Raw genomic sequence first — 23,186 nt, forward strand, 5'->3', positions numbered from 1 at the left:
CAATTTTTTCACCTTTGAAGGGCAATACTATGTTCAGAGATGTGGAACGGCCATGGGGGCGAAATACGCCCCCTCCTATGCAAATTTATTTCTTGGCAAATGGGAGCTAGACAACATCTTAGACCACAGTAACCCATACAGATCACATATTTGTTTTTTTAAACGCTACATAGATGACCTTCTTTTTATCTGGTCAGGGTCTCCTGTAGATATATTGTCTTTCATGGAAATGATTAATAATAACGATTTAAACTTAAGTTTCACTTACGTTACAGACACAAAGTCTATTAATTACTTAGACCTATGCCTTACAGGAGAAAGTAGTGGACAAATCACCTCTAAAGTATATCGCAAGCCCATCTCTGGCAACACCCTCCTACACGCTTCCAGTTGCCATCCCAAAAATACATCATATGCTGTTGCAAAGGGCCAATTTTCTAGGCTAAAGAGGAACTGTAGCAACACTGTGGATTATGTGCAGGAGGCTGATTGCCTTGAGAAGAGGCTTAAAGAAAGAAAATATACACGCAGACACATCAAACAAGCTAGATCAGCTGTGGACAAGCTAGATAGGGATCAACTTTTGAAAGACAAACCCAAACAAACTCACAGCGATTTTCAAGGTGTACACTTTGTGACAACATACAGTACACAATACTCACAGATTTGTAATATAGTTAAGAAACATTTCCCTCTACTGGCAGCTGATGATAAGCTGATTGACACCGTGAAACAAGGGGTCAGGTGTTCATACAGAAAAAGCCCCACACTAGCATCTATGCTGTCGCCAACAGAACTCAAACAGACATTACAACCTACTAGCTCATGGCTACAACATTTAGGCATGTTTAAATGCGGCCATAAAAAGTGTAAACCCTGTGATTTTGCTTGGGTTACTAAAGAATTTACCTCTACAACAACTGGTCAGACATATCCCATTAAAACTTGCCTCAATTGCCAAAGTACGGATGTCATATATATTATTATATGCACCTTATGTAATATCCAGTATGTAGGGTTAACCTCGAGGGACATCAATTCACGTATCAGAGAACACTTTTCCACAATTACTAAAGGCACGTCAAGTACACCTCTGGTTCAACATTTTGCCACTAAACACAGATGTAGCTTAAATTCTTTTAAATGGCTGGCAATAGAACAAGCCAAGGTGCCGAAGAGGGGTGGCAACTTAGAGAATATACTTGCCAAAAGGGAAGTATATTGGATTTATACGTTAAAAACTAGACTTCCTTTAGGATTAAACTCCAGATACGATTTAATTAATTTCTGGGAATAGCCACATTAGCTAGCCCTGCTGTAATGTCCACCATGCCTTATATAATATATAGTATAACATATTATACATTTCAGGCACTATCCAATTACCATCCTGTGCAACTATTGGTATTACTGCAATTATGGGTTTATATACCTTCACTTGAATGTGGCCCTTATATGGAGTAGTGTATATGTATATACAAATATCCTTAAGCACTACTGCTCATCATCAGGATATTACTATGCTATATTTGTGATGTTTGTGTATATATATATATTTCTCTTACATTTTCGTAGTATCAGCCATCTAGGACCGTACTTTTAGGGCATATATCATACTGAGCACGTACACTTCATTCCAGCGTTTTTTACTTTCATTTTTTACATTTTCATTTTTATTTAATTTTATATTCCACATCCTTTTTGACTCTCATTCATAACCGAACTATATATTATGTTTCTCCCCATATCCTCCTATTTTATCCTCTAATACACAATTTATAAGGTTTATATAGTACCATAGCCAGCCACTAGCACTATTATATATATATAAAATTAAGGTGCATTGATACTATATTACATATTCTATTATTATTTATCTGGTAGGCAGGGGTTAAACTATACAAGATTGTGTATTTGAAGTGTTAAGTGTTATGAGGTAAACATATTATACATTTTGTACCGTATTCTGAAGTATAGTACATTAAGTGCAGTATATTATATGTGTATATCTTCTATTCTTATATTTACATAGTATTCTGTGAGGTCTATATGGCCAATGTTTTTAACATTTCTAACATTCATATCATTTACTAATGTTGTTTTGGAGATTATACTATTGTGTACATATATTGATCTGCTAATGTATTTACACGTGTTGTTCTATATCAGGGGAAACAAGGGTTAATTCCCTTTCTACCTGTGGAGTGTGGGCGTATTTCGAATTTGTATTCTTGTCCAATCACATTTTACTATTACCTTTTTAAGTATGCACTCACCTGCATGACACCTATGGCTATGATTACGGCTGCGGGCCGAAACATGTAAGCCCTGGTGTCACGCTCACACACCTACTCTGTTTGTGCTGTTTCTATAGCCTGTTTGGCGTTCTAAACAAACCTAACAAACCTAATAAAATTGGATTTTATTATACACCAAAGCTGGATCCTGCCTTCTTTGTGATTGTTCGTATCCACACCAGCTTGGGATCCGCTTTAGCCCCTGTTCACCTGTATCCTGTTGTAAACCCGGGTGAAGACAGAGAGCACCGCCCCCCAACCGGAGAACCTTGTGACGTCACGATCGACGCTGAAAGTCCGTATGGCAAGCCAGAAGCGCTGCTGGAGTCTCATGTGAGTGCCGTTTACTTGGAGCTATTAGCCCACCGACAAGGTTTCGGTCTGACCACGTAGGTCACCCGGCATATCCAGAGCATCTTTGTGGTAAAGATCATACTGCCAAGTCGCAACTACAGGGGCGGCAGTACTCATTTGGGGTAAGTCCCGGGAACAACGAAATAGACTGTTGCATATGTTAGTTTGCAGTGGAGTTGCATATTTGAAGAGCTTTTCTCATCCTTTCATATTTCTCATTTATTTGGGGTATTACTGGTGATACCCAGAGAAACTCTTCATTGCAGTATACAAATACAGGGGCTCTATTCTACTATTTACTACTATATATTGACTATCCACTATAACAGTGAACATTTAATTAATACGATTGCTATAGAATTATAATGGAAGAAACAGCACAACAACAATATTTTTCCCTGAGACCGGCTACAACACGTAGTGACTTTTCCACAGAATGTGAAAAAAATATTTTCTGAGGATAAGGGGACACTTTCACTCAGCACTTTATTTGATACTATGGAAACCCTTCTGTTTAAAGAAACTAAGGCACAGTGGGACATTTGGACATTCCAATCATATCTTAAAGCCCAAATGATCCCCAGAGGACTGAGAATTTTTAAATTTCCTACTTTTGAGGTTGATACCACAGATGTGGAATTTGTTGATAAATGGAATGCAGTGTTATCAGAATGTTCATGCCAATTAATGTTACTATTAATACAATATAGGACAAAGCAACTAAGTGATATCAAACTAGAGATAGATACCCTTCAGATTGAGTTTAACAATAGAAGTATTGATCCAGATTTTGCCAAATTCGATAAGATCCTGCAAGAGTCTTTGGCCCGTGGTAAGCAAATCATAATGGAAAACAAACATATTAAGTTTGTACGTGATAAAACTGATTATCAGAAAAACTCAGTGTATATTTGGAACAAAAAACAACGTTCCAACTATAGACGAAGCTTACCACAGAACAAAAACCGTAGAGGCAATCGCAGACATGGTAGAGGTCACCGCAAACAGGTCAGCTTCTCTGATAGTGATACAGACAGATCGTCTTATGAATATAACTCAGGAGGCGAATATAACTCAGGTGGTGACAATGAGATAGACAGAGTAACACAAACAAACACTATTTCTAACACTCAACAGGGCATTCTAAAGGTACCCACTGTTCCCACTGTTTCCTCCAATATTGCTAATGCCTCTAATATTCCCAGCATGCCCAACACAACATCTGCTAGCCTGGTACCACAAGCAGCTAGATCCAAAGATAAAAATACTGTGTCCAAATATGTTCCTACTAACAGACCAGATGAACAAATGAGTGCACACATTGGGAACACAGGGGCACAAGATATGCTACTTTTAAATCAGGTTTTTCCAATAGGTCCACCTTTGCAGGGTATAGGGGGGACACCTTACAACAGCCAAGAGAGATACCCTGTACGGGGCAACCGCACACAGACCAAATACAAATAAATAGTGTGGTAAACTTATCCTCAACTACACTGACTAAAGAGCAAATAGATGTATTGTCTCTAGGTTTAGGTTTTGCACCTACTACAAGCTTTGACATTTTCCAAACACTCATTGATATCAACAAATTTGTAAGGAATATCACACTTAAGAAACATTTTGCAGACACTCCATATGAGATCACCCACTCTGAATCAACTAGTGTCCATACTACAACTTGCACAGGTATAAACACATTTTCAGAAGTCTGTGATCTTATATCTCTACAAAATCTAGCCATAGAGAGTAACAGTGCATCTGGAACACTGAATAGGGCTTTTTCATTCAAAAATAAATCTACCTTCTACCCGATACAAAACAGAGGGCCAATAGTAGAGACATTCCACGCACGAGTAGAGGCAGACCTACAGAAACTGAAGGAGACTATAGATAGTACAGCAAATAATCTGACCAAAAGACAATCCCAAGCACTCAGGTCATTACAACAACAACCAAATCTTGTGATTAGACCGTCAGATAAGGGCGGCACTATTGTAGTCCTTGATAGGAAAGATTATGTGTCAGAAGCTCTCAGACAGCTAAGTAATCCTTCTGATTACTCACTCTTACCCAGAAATCCAACAAATGAGTATAAGAAACTCCTATGTGGTATCCTAGATGATGGTGTGGAACATGGTTTTTTGGATGAAAATACAGCAGACTATCTTTATGTCAAATATCCTAGGATCCCAGTGTTCCATATGTTCCCCAAGGTCCATAAATCATTAACTGATGTAAAGGGCCGCCCAATAGTTAGCGGCATAGACTCCTTATTTGAAAGATTGTCCCAGTGCCTTGATGCCATTTTACAACCTCTGGTTAACCAACTACCCTCATATACCAGGGATTCAAAGCATGTACTCAATTTGCTAACGGACACAAATTGGCAAACAAACTATCACTGGCTTTCAGTGGATGTGGTTTCTCTATATTCCAGAATTCCACATAATAAAGGTATTGAGGCAGTTAGGTATTTTTTGACTACACATACAGAATACACACCTGATTTCCAAGACTACGTTCTGAGAATCCTAGAATTTCTTTTGACTCACAATTTTTTCACCTTTGAAGGGCAATACTATGTTCAGAGATGTGGAACGGCCATGGGGGCGAAATACGCCCCCTCCTATGCAAATTTATTTCTTGGCAAATGGGAGCTAGACAACATCTTAGACCACAGTAACCCATACAGATCACATATTTGTTTTTTTAAACGCTACATAGATGACCTTCTTTTTATCTGGTCAGGGTCTCCTGTAGATATATTGTCTTTCATGGAAATGATTAATAATAACGATTTAAACTTAAGTTTCACTTACGTTACAGACACAAAGTCTATTAATTACTTAGACCTATGCCTTACAGGAGAAAGTAGTGGACAAATCACCTCTAAAGTATATCGCAAGCCCATCTCTGGCAACACCCTCCTACACGCTTCCAGTTGCCATCCCAAAAATACATCATATGCTGTTGCAAAGGGCCAATTTTCTAGGCTAAAGAGGAACTGTAGCAACACTGTGGATTATGTGCAGGAGGCTGATTGCCTTGAGAAGAGGCTTAAAGAAAGAAAATATACACGCAGACACATCAAACAAGCTAGATCAGCTGTGGACAAGCTAGATAGGGATCAACTTTTGAAAGACAAACCCAAACAAACTCACAGCGATTTTCAAGGTGTACACTTTGTGACAACATACAGTACACAATACTCACAGATTTGTAATATAGTTAAGAAACATTTCCCTCTACTGGCAGCTGATGATAAGCTGATTGACACCGTGAAACAAGGGGTCAGGTGTTCATACAGAAAAAGCCCCACACTAGCATCTATGCTGTCGCCAACAGAACTCAAACAGACATTACAACCTACTAGCTCATGTCTACAACATTTAGGCATGTTTAAATGCGGCCATAAAAAGTGTAAACCCTGTGATTTTGCTTGGGTTACTAAAGAATTTACCTCTACAACAACTGGTCAGACATATCCCATTAAAACTTGCCTCAATTGCCAAAGTACGGATGTCATATATATTATTATATGCACCTTATGTAATATCCAGTATGTAGGGTTAACCTCGAGGGACATCAATTCACGTATCAGAGAACACTTTTCCACAATTACTAAAGGCACGTCAAGTACACCTCTGGTTCAACATTTTGCCACTAAACACAGATGTAGCTTAAATTCTTTTAAATGGCTGGCAATAGAACAAGCCAAGGTGCCGAAGAGGGGTGGCAACTTAGAGAATATACTTGCCAAAAGGGAAGTATATTGGATTTATACGTTAAAAACTAGACTTCCTTTAGGATTAAACTCCAGATACGATTTAATTAATTTCTGGAAATAGCCACATTAGCTAGCCCTGCTGTAATGTCCACCATGCCTTATATAATATATAGTATAACATATTATACATTTCAGGCACTATCCAATTACCATCCTGTGCAACTATTGGTATTACTGCAATTATGGGTTTATATACCTTCACTTGAATGTGGCCCTTATATGGAGTAGTGTATATGTATATACAAATATCCTTAAGCACTACTGCTCATCATCAGGATATTACTATGCTATATTTGTGATGTTTGTGTATATATATATATTTCTCTTACATTTTCCTAGTATCAGCCATCTAGGACCGTACTTTTAGGGCATATATCATACTGAGCACGTACACTTCATTCCAGCGTTTTTTACTTTCATTTTTTACATTTTCATTTTTATTTAATTTTATATTCCACATCCTTTTTGACTCTCATTCATAACCGAACTATATATTATGTTTCTCCCCATATCCTCCTATTTTATCCTCTAATACACAATTTATAAGGTTTATATAGTACCATAGCCAGCCACTAGCACTATTATATATATATAAAATTAAGGTGCATTGATACTATATTACATATTCTATTATTATTTATCTGGTAGGCAGGGGTTAAACTATACAAGATTGTGTATTTGAAGTGTTAAGTGTTATGAGGTAAACATATTATACATTTTGTACCGTATTCTGAAGTATAGTACATTAAGTGCAGTATATTATATGTGTATATCTTCTATTCTTATATTTACATAGTATTCTGTGAGGTCTATATGGCCAATGTTTTTAACATTTCTAACATTCATATCATTTACTAATGTTGTTTTGGAGATTATACTATTTTGTACATATATTGATCTGCTAATGTATTTACACGTGTTGTTCTATATCAGGGGAAACAAGGGTTAATTCCCTTTCTACCTGTGGAGTGTGGGCGTATTTCGAATTTGTATTCTTGTCCAATCACATTTTACTATTACCTTTTTAAGTATGCACTCACCTGCATGACACCTATGGCTATGATTACGGCTGCGGGCCGAAACATGTAAGCCCTGGTGTCACGCTCACACACCTACTCTGTTTGTGCTGTTTCTATAGCCTGTTTGGCGTTTTAAACAAACCTAACAAACCTAATAAAATTGGATTTTATTATACACCAAAGCTGGATCCTGCCTTCTTTGTGATTATCTTCTATTAAAACATGTATTGTATACAACTGAAAACCTAAAGGAGCTGAGTCAAATGTTCCGTCACAGAGCCAGTGTTGTTTTTTTGAAAGAAGATCTACATTTTTTTTAGTAGACAGAATGATTAAATTTTCACTTTCGTGCATGATGAAATTTTCTCCTCTGGTTGTTTTTCTTAAATCATCATTTAAAATGTTTCCATTTGGTGTTGTTCGATGTCGACGTACCATTCTGGCAAGAATTTCTTTTTTAGGTAGAGCTCCTGCTGCTTCAAGGGGGAAATTAGATGTGCAATTTTGTATTATGCTTGATGTTACTTCTTCTGAATTTTTAGCAACTTCTTTTATTTTTTCAATTGTTTTCATAGATAAAATTCTTGCTGCATTAGGTGGATGTGAATGATTTGATGCATCTTTTTCAATTATATCATTAATGGTTTTTAGCCTTCCTCCACAAAAACCGTTTTTTTCACATCTCCAATATGTGACATTTTCTTTTTTTTTGTCTACAATGTATGCATAACCTTCATATAACATTTTTCTTCCTCCTTTACACGTCTTTATGAACTCCATTTTTTTAATTTGATGTTTTTTTTTAATTTATTTATTTAAGTGTTTGTGTTGTTTTTTTTACCTCAGTAGCCACAATATATATTTAAATTTTCCGCTTTTATACTGATGACAATTATGTGATTGCGTGATTGTGCTGTTCGGCGTGCAGTCGGAAGCAGTGTATATCGGACATATGTCTGACGGACGAATGTGTTTCGGCATTTTGTCTGTCGGAATTTTGTCCGAGCACCATGTGGTACTGATATGTCCATTATCTGCCATTATCTGTATATCCAGAAAGTTTATGGAATGTACACTGTTCTCAACTATGAATGAGATCCCCACATCCATTGGTGTTTAAGTACTGACAGAAATGTTTAGCCATTTCCTCATCACCATCTATAATAAATATCAAGTCATCAATATAGTGATAATATTGTATGATGTTATCTTTAAAAGGATTTCCATCTGCATAGACGTGGGACAGCTCCCACCATCACATAAAGAGATTGGCATAAGAGGGAGCAAATTTTGCCCCCATAGCTGTCCCACGTCCCTGCAGATAGAAATCCCTTTGAAACATGAAAAAATGATGTGTCAGTAAGTACTCTATAGCCCTTAATAAGAACTGTTTTGTTGTGGGTTCAAAAAATACGATATAAATCAAACATATTCTCTAAAACTGTTATACCTCTCTCATGTAGTATGGACATATATAAAGATGATACGTCAGCTACTAGGAATCTGTATGTTATATATATATATATATATTTATATATATATATATATATATACACGCACACACACACATATTATGTATGTATTAATAAACAACAACAAAAAAACTCCAGAAGCATAGAAATAAATAATATAAGCCTTATTTAGCAGGTGAATATCATATTCCATTCCTCTGTTTGTTAGATGTTTGCAAATGCTAAGACTATTAAGAAATTCAGCAAATCACTTGTCTTAAGAATGTAGCTTAAGGACACACATGCAGAAGATACAATTTCCATGTGTATCATTCCTTGCCTAGAGAATATTTTTAATTGATATGGGATAAACAAATGAATTCTTGCCTGGCATGAAAATTAATAAGAAAGAAATTAAAAGGGCAGGAAAAAAAAAAAAAACTTGTCTGTCACATAGCAGTTTCCAACCAAATCTCTCAAATTAAGCAGGTAAAGATTTATTGAATTAATCCATGGCATGTTCCCAAAACATTTACTTTATCAACTTCAGAGCACACTTTGGTACTGCTAATTTATTAGAACTTTGTTGCAAGTGATATAACAGAGAAACAAGCAGATGAATTAAATAGAAACAATTCTAACCTCTGTCACAATTATCTTCATCACTTCCATCCACACAGTCGTGAATCCCATCACAAAGCCATCTCAGTGGGATACAGTAGGCTTTATTTCTACATCGAAACTGATTTTCTTTACATTCTGTCACACAATCAGTCTGTAGAGGAAACAAAAACAAAAAAGTTTCCCTGAACCTCGTAAAGTCAAAACAATATAGACAGTAAGCCATTCATAGATTATCATTGCACCATACTGTGACACTCCTAATAAACAAGATGACACTTTAACAGATGCATTGTTGTTTTGAATTTAAAAAAAACTCACATCATGTAATACAAGTAAATGACATGTTAAAGCCAGTATTTGGGATTTCTCTACATTTTCTTTAGTTGTTTTGTAATTATATTGTATATGTTAGGGTATACTTCAAGAGCATAGTTTTTATTTCAAATTGAAACACTTTGAGAGTGTTTTCCATTATCTTGTGACTGTATATGTATAAATTCAGTTGATATACAGTACAATATGACTGCACATATGTGCATACAACAATATTACCTGTATGTAGCCATGCAAGACTACCTCTAATGGTGTATATTGGAATGAAGTTAGCTGCTGGTAATATAATGTAAATTATACTTCAAAGCAGGGATATATTACAAATGTATGTTCTATTTTTCCATTAAATAAAAAAAAAGACTAATATCCCCATAGTCTCATTCATTACACCTTTTTTTCATTTAACAGCATTATTATTTTACTGAGGTAAAGTATAATAAGGTAAACTAACAGTTTTTATGGGTAATATAATGTGCAATATAATGCTTTTAGTAGGGGGGGGGGTTAAAAACAATGCAATAAAGGGAGCCCACTTAACTTTACACCAGAGCCTGATCTTTTGCTTAGTTGTTGTGATTAGGGCAACAATTCAGTGTTGTTGTGTAAACAGCTGAGGATTCAAAGCTAAGTATTTCTAATAATAAAAAAAATGATAAAATTGCATAATTGCTGTGTTGTCTGACCACCCAACCTATTCCTCCTTACACATTTGATAACTAACTGGCCATTCCATCCTTTGCACATGTTTAGAGAAAATACCATAAATTAGCATTTTGAGGATGATCACTGGCTTACACATAAACTATTTCTCCGTTGCTTGAAGCTTGATTGCCTCAACTAATTATTTTCTCTGTAGAGAAAAATGGTGGATGGAAATTATCAATTATCCTTAGGGCATGTTCAGTGATGTTTTATCTTGGTAGTGAACTTTTAAATAATATTTGTATATGAAAATAAAAACTGGAGAATCTCAGGATTGGATGTATTTGCTTTTAACACATGCTTTTAGTATTGCAATGGAATCTTGACAATATCAGTAATGTATTTATTGTTCTTTCAGTGCTTGTACAACCTTATAAAACAGGTTTCAGGTCTAAGATTGATTACTTTACCAAATCCCTATAAGTGTCACTGGGAAGTCTTGAAGTAGTAAGAGATTTGTTCTCCTCACTGGAAATACTTTACAGTGGCCTTTCCTTTTAATGTTCACAAGGACTCCAGGATGAAACACTTGTGGCTGAATGAAGAGTGGCTCATCTATTGTCAACACTTTCCTAGACCATACCGTTGTGCTCATAAGTTTACATATCCTGGCAAAATGTATGATTTCTTGGCCATTTTTCAGAGAATATGAATGATAACACGAAAACTTTTCTTTCACTCAAGGTTAGTGTTTGGCTGAAGCCATTTATTATCAATCAACTGTGTTTACTCTTTTTCAATCATAATGACAACAGAAACAAACCAAATGACCCTGATCAAAAGCTTACATATCCTGGTGATTTTGGCCTGATAACATGCACACAAGTTGACACAAAGGGGTTTGAATGGCTATTAAAGGTAACCATCCTCACCTGTAATCTGTTTGCTTGTAATTCGTATGTGTGTATAAAAGGTCAATGAGTTTCTGGACTCCTGACAGACCCTTGCATCTTTCATCCAGCGCTGCACTGACAATTCTGGATTCTGAGTCATGGGGAAAGCAAAAGAAATTGTCAAAGGATCTGCGGGAAAAGGTAGTTGAACTGTATAAAACAGGAAAGGGATATAAAAAGATATCCAAGTAATTGAGAATGCAAATCAGCAGTGTTCAAACTCTAATCAAGAACTGGAAAATGAGGGGTTCTGTTGAAACCAAACCACGATCAGGTAGACCAACTAAAATTTCAGCCACAACTGCCAGGAAAATTATTCAGGATGCATAGACAAACCCACAAATAACTTCAGGTGAAATACATGACTCTCTGAAAACATGTGGTGTGGCTGTTTTAAGATGCACAATAAGGAGGCACTTGAAGAAAGATGGGCTGCATGGTCGAGCCACCAGAAGAAAGCCATTACTACGCAAATGCCACAAAGTATCCCACTTATAATAAGCCAAACAGCACAGAGACAAGCCTCAAACCTTCTGGCACAAAGTCATTTAGAGTGATGAGACCAAAATTTAGCTTTTAGGTCACAACCATAAATGCTACATTTGGAGAGGAGTCAACAAGGCCTATGATGAAAGGTACACCATTCCTACTGTGAAACACAAACGTGGTTCGCTGATGTTTTGGGGATGTGTGAGCTACAAAGGCACAGGAAATTTGGTCAGAATTGATGGCAAGATGAATGCAGTATGTTATCAAACAGAACGCCTCATCTTCCACTTTTTGATTAGAGTTTGAACACTGCTGTTCTCAATTCCTTGGATATCTTTTTATATCCCTTTCCTGTTTTATACAGTTCAACTACCTTTTTCCCACAGATCCTTTGACAATTCTTTCTTTCCCCATGACACAGAATCCAGAAATGTCAGTGCAGTGAAAGATGCAAGCGTCTGTCAGGAGTCCAGAAACTCATTGACCTTTTATACACACACACTAATTACAAGCAAACAGATCACATGTGAGGATGGTTACCTTTAATAGCCATTCAAACCCTTTTGTGTCAACTTGCGTGCATGTTATCAGGCCAAAATCACCAGGGTATGTAAACTTTGTATCAGGGTCATTTGGATAGTTTCTGTTGTCATTATGATTTAAAAAGAGTAAACACAGTTGATTGATAATAAATGGCTTCAGCCAAACACTAACCATGAGTGAAAGAAACGTTTTTGTGTTATCATTCATATTCTCTGAAAAATGGCCAAGAAATCATAAATTCTGCCAGGGTATGTAAACTTATGAGCACAACTGTATCATAGATTCCCTCCTCCATGGGCTGAAGAGCTTGGCTTTCCTTCAGTTAAATCATTTTATTTTTTTATATCCATTACACTTTACAAACGTGTATATGAGAATAGCAGGTCAACTCAGGTGTGATAGCTGTTTTTTATGGGATAGATGAGTATCCCTTTTCCTGCTTTACATTTTTGTTAATTCCTCAATGAGCTCATCAGAAAGGTCACCACAGTTAGATAAAAAATGAGACTTTAAATCATATAACCTGGATGAATTCATGGATTATATCAATGACTTATGCAGGATGCATACAGCAATAAGATATGAATCTCTATTCTGTTATTCATATTCCATTTCAGATTCTTTAGGACTGAAGGTCTTATAGAACTAGAAGTGTTTTCAGATTTGGTTTCTTGCCGGGTTGTTTCCTGATTAACTGTTAGTCTATAATTAAAACTGCTATGGTCTGTAGATTTACACAAAGCTTACGGCTAAAGAGTGTGTCAGTATCTCACAATGCAGTTTTCAAGGCTATTAAAAATCTTCTTGGTTTTCTAAGAACAGGGAAAATCAATTTCTTTATAATCCTTTTTATTCTCTGCAAAGTCAACCATGTTTTTAGCTATCATGTCATGTGGCAAGTGTTATAATTGTTTTATTGTGGATATTATAAAGGCAATATGTTTTCATTCTGACCTCACACTTTATTTGGAATGTAAATCATACACCATAGGTATCTCATAAGACCTTCTAAATCAGTGGCCTTCATAAGTTGCTTTGAGTCATTATCCTCGACTATGTGTCTTATGTGCAATATGTTTTTGGCCATATTCACCACATTAGACTCCATGATTCCATTCTTGTTTCTTGTTTTGAATTGGGGTACTCCAGATACTATCGGCCAGATTACGAGTTTTGTGTTAGAGGCTATGTGGTGCTAACGAGCAGTTTTCTTTCACCGCTCACTTACCTGCAGCGCTGGTATTACAGATTTTCACAAACCCGGCGGTAAAAGACAAGAAGTGAGCATTGAGCAAAATTGTGCTCCATACCGCACTTTAATACCAGCGCTGCTTAAGTCAGAGGTGAGCTGGTCGTACGTGCTCATGCACGATTTCCCCATAGGAATCAACAGGGATTGCTGGCTGAGAAAAAGTCTAACACCTGCAAAAAAGCAGCATAAACTCAGTAACGCAGCCCCATTGATTCCTATGGGGAAATAAAAGTTATGTTTACACCTAACAACCTAATATGAACCCCGAGTCTAAACACCCCTAATTTTACACTTATTAACCCCTAATCTGCCACCCCCGACATCGCCGACACCTACATTATACTTATTAACCCCTAATCTACTGCTCCGGACACCACCGCCACCTACATTATATGTATTAACCCCTAATCTGCTGTCCCCAACATCGCCAACACATACATTGCATTTATTAACCCTTAATCTGCTGCCCCCAATGTCACCGCAACCTACCTACACTTATTAACCCCTAATCTGCTGCCCCAACGTCACAGCCACTATAATAAACATATTAACCTCTAAACCGCCGCACTCCCACCTCGCAAACACTAGTTAAATATTATTAAACCCTAATCTGCCATCCCTAACATTGCCGCCATCTACCTACATTTATTAACCCTTAATCTGCCGCCCCCAACATTGCCGCCACTATACTAAATGTATTAACCTCTAGACCTAAGTCTAACCCTAACACCCCCTAACAAATATAATTACAATAAATCTTAATAAAAATTACTATTATTACCTAAATAATTCCTATTTAAAACTAAATACCTATAAAATAAACCCTAAGCTAGCTACAATATAACTAATAGTTACATTGTAGCTATCTTAGGGTTTATTTTTATTTTACAGGCAAGTTTGTATTTATTTTAACTAGGTAGAATAGTTATTAAATAGTTATTAACTATGTAATAACTACCTAGCTAAAATAAATACAAAAGTACCTGTAAAATAAAACCTAACCTAAATTACAATAACACCTAACCCAATCCTACAATTAAATAAATTAACTAAATTAAAAACAATTAAATAAATTAAATTAAAGGGACACTATAACCAAACATTTTCTTTCATGATTAAGGTAGAGAATATAATTTTAAACAACATTCCAATTTACTTCTATTACCTAATTTGCTTCATTCTTTAGATATGCTTTAATGAAGAAATAGCTATGCACACGGTGAACCAATCACAGGAGGCATCTATGTGCATCTACCAATCAGCAGCTACTAAGCACATCTAGATATGCTTTTCAGCAAAGAATATCAAGAGAATGAAGCAAAATAGATAATAGAAGTAAATTAGAACGTTGTTTATAATTGTATGCTCTTTCTAAATCAGTAAAGAAAAAATTTGGGTTTCATGTCCCTTTAAATTAGCTAAAGTACAAAAAAAAGAAAAACTAAATTACAGAAAATAATAAATAAATTACAAGATATTTATACTAATGACACCTAATCTAATAGCCCTATCAAAATAAAAAAGCCCCCCCAAAATAAAAAAAACCCTAGCCTAAACTAAACTACCAATAGCCCTTAAAAGGGCCTTTTGCAGGGCATTGTCCCAAAGTAATCAGCTCTTTTACCTGTAAAAAAAAATACAAACAACCCCCCCAACAGTAAAACCCACCACCCACACAACCAACCCCCCAAATAAAATACTATCTAAAAAAACCTAAGTTCCCCATTGCCCTTAAAAAGGCATTTGGACGGGCATTGCCCTTAAAAGGGCAGTTAGCGCTTTTGCGGCCCAAACCCTAATCTAAAAAATAAAAACCACCCAATACATCCTTACAAAAAGGGACATCAATCCCTTTTTTAAGGGTGGACAACCATCCTCAAGGAAGCGGCAGAAGTCTTCATCCAATCGGGCAGAAGTCCTCAACGAAGCCGGGAGAAGTCTTCATCCAAGATGACGTCCATTAGATTCAGATTGGCTGATAGAATTCTATCATCCAATCGGAATTAAGGTAGAAAAGGTAGTTTTTGCAACAGTTTATTCACACTAAGTACACATATATTCTTTAGAGGTTCCACTTTATTAAGTTTTGAAATTCAGGATCAAATTTAACACAAGTTTTTGCAATAGTTTATTCACACTGAGTACACATATTTTTAGATTGTATCCAATATTAGGAACATTTAACATCCCATCTCCACTTGACATATATATTGATACAAAATTTCCACTTTATTTATCAATTTTTAAACATATATTTTTAAGTATATTTATAAATATCACGTAATATCACTATACAGGGAAATTGAAAATTCACATTTATATAGCCGAGAACGATCCCTTAAGCTGGTAACAACGCCCCTATATACCCCCTAACCTAGATAATCTATCTCATAAGACCGAAGGATCTTATATTTATAGGGTGTTTGGGATCTCTATAGTTCCAGCGCTCTACTCACCCACACATTTAGAAAAAATCCTATTGGCTGATGCAATCATCCAATAGGATTGAACTTCAATCCTATTGGCTGATCCAATCAGCCAATAGGATTGAGCTCGCATTCTATTGGCTGATTGGAACAGCCAATAGGATTGAACTTCAATCCTATTGGCTGATTGCATCAGCCAATAGGATTTTTTCTACCTTAATTTCGAATGGCTGATAGAATTCTATCAGCCAATCGGAATCTAAGGGACGCCATCTTGGATGATGTCACTTAAAGGAACCGTCATTCAGTAAGAAGACTCTGGATGAAGAGGATGTCTTGAAGATGGAGCCGCTCCGCGTCGGATGGATGAAGATAGAAGATGCCATCTGGATAAAGACTTCTGCCCGTCTGGAGGACCACTTCACCCGGCTTGGATGAAGACTTCTCCCGGCTTCGTTGAGGACTTCGACCCAGTTGGATGAAGACTTCTGCCGCTTCCTTGAGGATGGATGTCCGGTCTTCAGAACAGTAAGTCGATCTTCAGGAGGTTAGTGTTAGGTTTTTTTAAGGGTGTATTGGGTGGGTTTTATTTTTTAGATTAGGGTTTGGGCCGCAAAAGAGCTAACTGCCCTTTTAAGGGCAATGCCCATCCAAATGCCTTTTTCAGGGCAATGGGGAGCTTAGTTTTTTTTAGATAGTATTTTATTTGGGGGGTTGGTTGTGTGGGTGGTGGGTTTTACTGTTGGGGGGTTTGTTTTTGTTTTTTTACAGGTAAAAGAGCTGATTACTTTGGGGCAATGCCCCGCAAAAGGCCCTTCTAATGGCAATTGATAGTTTAGTTTAGGCTAGGGTTTTTTATTTTGGGGGGGCTTTTTTTATTTTGATAGGGCTATTAGATTAAGTGTAATTAGTTTAAATATCTTGTATTTGTTTATTATTTTCTGTAATTTAGTGGGGGTTTTTTGTACTTTAACTAATTTAATTTAATTTATTTAATTGTTTTTAATTTAGCTAATTTATTTAATTGTAGGGTTAGGTTAGGTGTTATTGTAACTTAGGTTAGGTTTTATTTTACAGGTACTTTTGTATTTATTTTAGCTAGGTAGTTATTTAATAGTTAATCTGCTGCCCCCAATGTCACCGCAACCTACCTACACTTATTAACCCCTAATCTGCTGCCCCAACGTCACAGCCACTATAATAAACATATTAACCTCTAAACCGCCGCACTCCCACCTCGCAAACACTAGTTAAATATTATTAAACCCTAATCTGCCATCCCTAACATTGCCGCCATCTACCTACATTTATTAACCCTTAATCTGCCGCCCCCAACATTGCCGCCACTATACTAAATGTATTAACCTCTAGACCTAAGTCTAACCCTAACACCCCCTAACAAATATAATTACAATAAATCTTAATAAAAATTACTATTATTACCTAAATAATTCCTATTTAAAACTAAATACCTATAAAATAAACCCTAAGCTAGCTACAATATAACTAATAGTTACATTGTAGCTATCTTAGGGTTTATTTTTATTTTACAGGCAAGTTTGTATTTATTTTAACTAGGTAGAATAGTTATTAAATAGTTATTAACTATGTAATAACTACCTAGCTAAAATAAATACAAAAGTACCTGTAAAATAAAACCTAACCTAAATTACAATAACACCTAACCCAATCCTACAATTAAATAAATTAACTAAATTAAAAACAATTAAATAAATTAAATTAAAGGGACACTATAACCAAACATTTTCTTTCATGATTAAGGTAGAGAATATAATTTTAAACAACATTCCAATTTACTTCTATTACCTAATTTGCTTCATTCTTTAGATATGCTTTAATGAAGAAATAGCTATGCACACGGTGAACCAATCACAGGAGGCATCTATGTGCATCTACCAATCAGCAGCTACTAAGCACATCTAGATATGCTTTTCAGCAAAGAATATCAAGAGAATGAAGCAAAATAGATAATAGAAGTAAATTAGAACGTTGTTTATAATTGTATGCTCTTTCTAAATCAGTAAAGAAAAAATTTGGGTTTCATGTCCCTTTAAATTAGCTAAAGTACAAAAAAAAGAAAAACTAAATTACAGAAAATAATAAATAAATTACAAGATATTTATACTAATGACACCTAATCTAATAGCCCTATCAAAATAAAAAAGCCCCCCCAAAATAAAAAAACCCTAGCCTAAACTAAACTACCAATAGCCCTTAAAAGGGCCTTTTGCAGGGCATTGTCCCAAAGTAATCAGCTCTTTTACCTGTAAAAAAAAATACAAACAACCCCCCCAACAGTAAAACCCACCACCCACACAACCAACCCCCCAAATAAAATACTATCTAAAAAAACCTAAGTTCCCCATTGCCCTTAAAAAGGCATTTGGACGGGCATTGCCCTTAAAAGGGCAGTTAGCGCTTTTGCGGCCCAAACCCTAATCTAAAAAATAAAAACCACCCAATACATCCTTACAAAAAGGGACATCAATCCCTTTTTTAAGGGTGGACAACCATCCTCAAGGAAGCGGCAGAAGTCTTCATCCAATCGGGCAGAAGTCCTCAACGAAGCCGGGAGAAGTCTTCATCCAAGATGACGTCCATTAGATTCAGATTGGCTGATAGAATTCTATCATCCAATCGGAATTAAGGTAGAAAAGGTAGTTTTTGCAACAGTTTATTCACACTAAGTACACATATATTCTTTAGAGGTTCCACTTTATTAAGTTTTGAAATTCAGGATCAAATTTAACACAAGTTTTTGCAATAGTTTATTCACACTGAGTACACATATTTTTAGATTGTATCCAATATTAGGAACATTTAACATCCCATCTCCACTTGACATATATATTGATACAAAATTTCCACTTTATTTATCAATTTTTAAACATATATTTTTAAGTATATTTATAAATATCACGTAATATCACTATACAGGGAAATTGAAAATTCACATTTATATAGCCGAGAACGATCCCTTAAGCTGGTAACAACGCCCCTATATACCCCCTAACCTAGATAATCTATCTCATAAGACCGAAGGATCTTATATTTATAGGGTGTTTGGGATCTCTATAGTTCCAGCGCTCTACTCACCCACACATTTAGAAAAAATCCTATTGGCTGATGCAATCATCCAATAGGATTGAACTTCAATCCTATTGGCTGATCCAATCAGCCAATAGGATTGAGCTCGCATTCTATTGGCTGATTGGAACAGCCAATAGGATTGAACTTCAATCCTATTGGCTGATTGCATCAGCCAATAGGATTTTTTCTACCTTAATTTCGAATGGCTGATAGAATTCTATCAGCCAATCGGAATCTAAGGGACGCCATCTTGGATGATGTCACTTAAAGGAACCGTCATTCAGTAAGAAGACTCTGGATGAAGAGGATGTCTTGAAGATGGAGCCGCTCCGCGTCGGATGGATGAAGATAGAAGATGCCATCTGGATAAAGACTTCTGCCCGTCTGGAGGACCACTTCACCCGGCTTGGATGAAGACTTCTCCCGGCTTCGTTGAGGACTTCGACCCAGTTGGATGAAGACTTCTGCCGCTTCCTTGAGGATGGATGTCCGGTCTTCAGAACAGTAAGTCGATCTTCAGGAGGTTAGTGTTAGGTTTTTTTAAGGGTGTATTGGGTGGGTTTTATTTTTTAGATTAGGGTTTGGGCCGCAAAAGAGCTAACTGCCCTTTTAAGGGCAATGCCCATCCAAATGCCTTTTTCAGGGCAATGGGGAGCTTAGTTTTTTTTAGATAGTATTTTATTTGGGGGGTTGGTTGTGTGGGTGGTGGGTTTTACTGTTGGGGGGTTTGTTTTTGTTTTTTTACAGGTAAAAGAGCTGATTACTTTGGGGCAATGCCCCGCAAAAGGCCCTTCTAATGGCAATTGATAGTTTAGTTTAGGCTAGGGTTTTTTATTTTGGGGGGGCTTTTTTTATTTTGATAGGGCTATTAGATTAAGTGTAATTAGTTTAAATATCTTGTATTTGTTTATTATTTTCTGTAATTTAGTGGGTTTTTTTTGTACTTTAACTAATTTAATTTAATTTATTTAATTGTTTTTAATTTAGCTAATTTATTTAATTGTAGGGTTAGGTTAGGTGTTATTGTAACTTAGGTTAGGTTTTATTTTACAGGTACTTTTGTATTTATTTTAGCTAGGTAGTTATTAAATAGTTAATAATTATTTAATAACTATTGTACCTATTTAAAATAAATACAAACTTGTCTGTGAAATAAAAATAAACCCTAAGATAGCTACAATGTAACTATTAGTTATATTTTAGCTAGCTTAGGTTTTATTTTATAGGTAAGTATTTAGTTTTAAATAGGAATTATTTATGTAATAATAGTAATTTTATTAAGATTTATTGTAATTATATTTAAGTTAGGGGGTGTTGGGGTTAGAGTTAGACTTAGGTTTAGGGGCTAATACATTTAGTATAGTGGCAGCGATGGTGGGGGTGGCAGATTAGGGTTAATAAATGTAGGTAGGTGGTGGCGATGTTAGGGACGGCATATTAGGGGTTAATAACATTTAACTAGTGTTTGCGAGGTGGGAGGGTGGCGGTTTAAGGGTTAATATGTTTATTATAGTTGCGGCGATGTCCGGAGGGGCAGATTAGGGTTACAAATTTTATTTTAGTGTTTGTGATGTGGGAGGGCCTCGGTTTAGGGGTAAATATGTAGTTTATGGGTGTTAGTGTACTTTTTAGCACTTTAGTTATGAGTTTTATGTTACGGCGTTGTAGTGTAAAACTCTTTACTACTGACTTTTAAATGCGTTACGGATCTTGGAGGTAGAGGGTGTAACGCTCACTATTTAGCCTCCCAGGACAGACTCGTAATACTGGCGCTATGGATGTCCCATAGAAAAAAGACTCTGGATGAAGAGGATGTCTTGAAGATGGAGCCGCTCCGCGTCGGATGGATGAAGATAGAAGATGCCATCTGGATAAAGACTTCTGCCCGTCTGGAGGACCACTTCACCCGGCTTGGATGAAGACTTCTCCCGGCTTCGTTGAGGACTTCGACCCAGTTGGATGAAGACTTCTGCCGCTTCCTTGAGGATGGATGTCCGGTCTTCAGAACAGTAAGTCGATCTTCAGGAGGTTAGTGTTAGGTTTTTTTAAGGGTGTATTGGGTGGGTTTTATTTTTTAGATTAGGGTTTGGGCCGCAAAAGAGCTAACTGCCCTTTTAAGGGCAATGCCCATCCAAATGCCTTTTTCAGGGCAATGGGGAGCTTAGTTTTTTTTAGATAGTATTTTATTTGGGGGGTTGGTTGTGTGGGTGGTGGGTTTTACTGTTGGGGGGTTTGTTTTTGTTTTTTTACAGGTAAAAGAGCTGATTACTTTGGGGCAATGCCCCGCAAAAGGCCCTTCTAATGGCAATTGATAGTTTAGTTTAGGCTAGGGTTTTTTATTTTGGGGGGGCTTTTTTTATTTTGATAGGGCTATTAGATTAAGTGTAATTAGTTTAAATATCTTGTATTTGTTTATTATTTTCTGTAATTTAGTGGGGTTTTTTTGTACTTTAACTAATTTAATTTAATTTATTTAATTGTTTTTAATTTAGCTAATTTATTTAATTGTAGGGTTAGGTTAGGTGTTATTGTAACTTAGGTTAGGTTTTATTTTACAGGTACTTTTGTATTTATTTTAGCTAGGTAGTTATTAAATAGTTAATAATTATTTAATAACTATTGTACCTATTTAAAATAAATACAAACTTGTCTGTGAAATAAAAATAAACCCTAAGATAGCTACAATGTAACTATTAGTTATATTTTAGCTAGCTTAGGTTTTATTTTATAGGTAAGTATTTAGTTTTAAATAGGAATTATTTATGTAATAATAGTAATTTTATTAAGATTTATTGTAATTATATTTAAGTTAGGGGGTGTTGGGGTTAGAGTTAGACTTAGGTTTAGGGGCTAATACATTTAGTATAGTGGCAGCGATGGTGGGGGTGGCAGATTAGGGGTTAATAAATGTAGGTAGGTGGTGGCGATGTTAGGGACGGCATATTAGGGGTTAATAACATTTAACTAGTGTTTGCGAGGTGGGAGGGTGGCGGTTTAAGGGTTAATATGTTTATTATAGTTGCGGCGATGTCCGGAGGGGCAGATTAGGGTTACAAATTTTATTTTAGTGTTTGTGATGTGGGAAGGCCTCGGTTTGAGGGCCTCGTTTTAGGGGTAAATATGTAGTTTATGGGTGTTAGTGTACTTTTTAGCACTTTAGTTATGAGTTTTATGTTACGGCGTTGTAGTGTAAAACTCTTTACTACTGACTTTTAAATGCGTTACGGATCTTGGAGGTAGAGGGTGTAACGCTCACTATTTAGCCTCCCAGGACAGACTCGTAATACTGGCGCTATGGATGTCCCATAGAAAAAAGACTCTGGATGAAGAGGATGTCTTGAAGATGGAGCCGCTCCGCGTCGGATGGATGAAGATAGAAGATGCCATCTGGATGAAGACTTCTGCCCGTCTGGAGGACCACTTCACCCGGCTTGGATGAAGACTTCTCCCGGCTTCGTTGAGGACTTCGACCCAGTTGGATGAAGACTTCTGCCGCTTCCTTGAGGATGGATGTCCGGTCTTCAGAACAGTAAGTCGATCTTCAGGAGGTTAGTGTTAGGTTTTTTTAAGGGTGTATTGGGTGGGTTTTATTTTTTAGATTAGGGTTTGGGCCGCAAAAGAGCTAACTGCCCTTTTAAGGGCAATGCCCATCCAAATGCCTTTTTCAGGGCAATGGGGAGCTTAGTTTTTTTTAGATAGTATTTTATTTGGGGGGTTGGTTGTGTGGGTGGTGGGTTTTACTGTTGGGGGGTTTGTTTTTGTTTTTTTACAGGTAAAAGAGCTGATTACTTTGGGGCAATGCCCCGCAAAAGGCCCTTCTAATGGCAATTGATAGTTTAGTTTAGGCTAGGGTTTTTTATTTTGGGGGGGCTTTTTTTATTTTGATAGGGCTATTAGATTAA

The 23,186-nt window shown here is 36.4% G+C and overlaps 1 protein-coding gene across 1 annotated transcript in view; it reads right to left on the reverse strand.

The window, feature by feature from the left end:
• Positions 1-23,186, reverse strand: part of LRP1B (LDL receptor related protein 1B) — a 2,715,774-nt gene that overhangs the window by 266,473 nt on the left and 2,426,115 nt on the right. The window contains exon 72 of the mRNA XM_053698264.1: positions 9,554-9,686. Coding sequence (XP_053554239.1) covers positions 9,554-9,686 — 133 coding nt within the window. The remainder of the gene's footprint in view (positions 1-9,553; positions 9,687-23,186) is intronic.

This window comes from Bombina bombina, chromosome 1 (genome assembly GCF_027579735.1).
Source record: "Bombina bombina isolate aBomBom1 chromosome 1, aBomBom1.pri, whole genome shotgun sequence".
Classification (NCBI taxonomy): domain Eukaryota; kingdom Metazoa; phylum Chordata; class Amphibia; order Anura; family Bombinatoridae; genus Bombina; species Bombina bombina.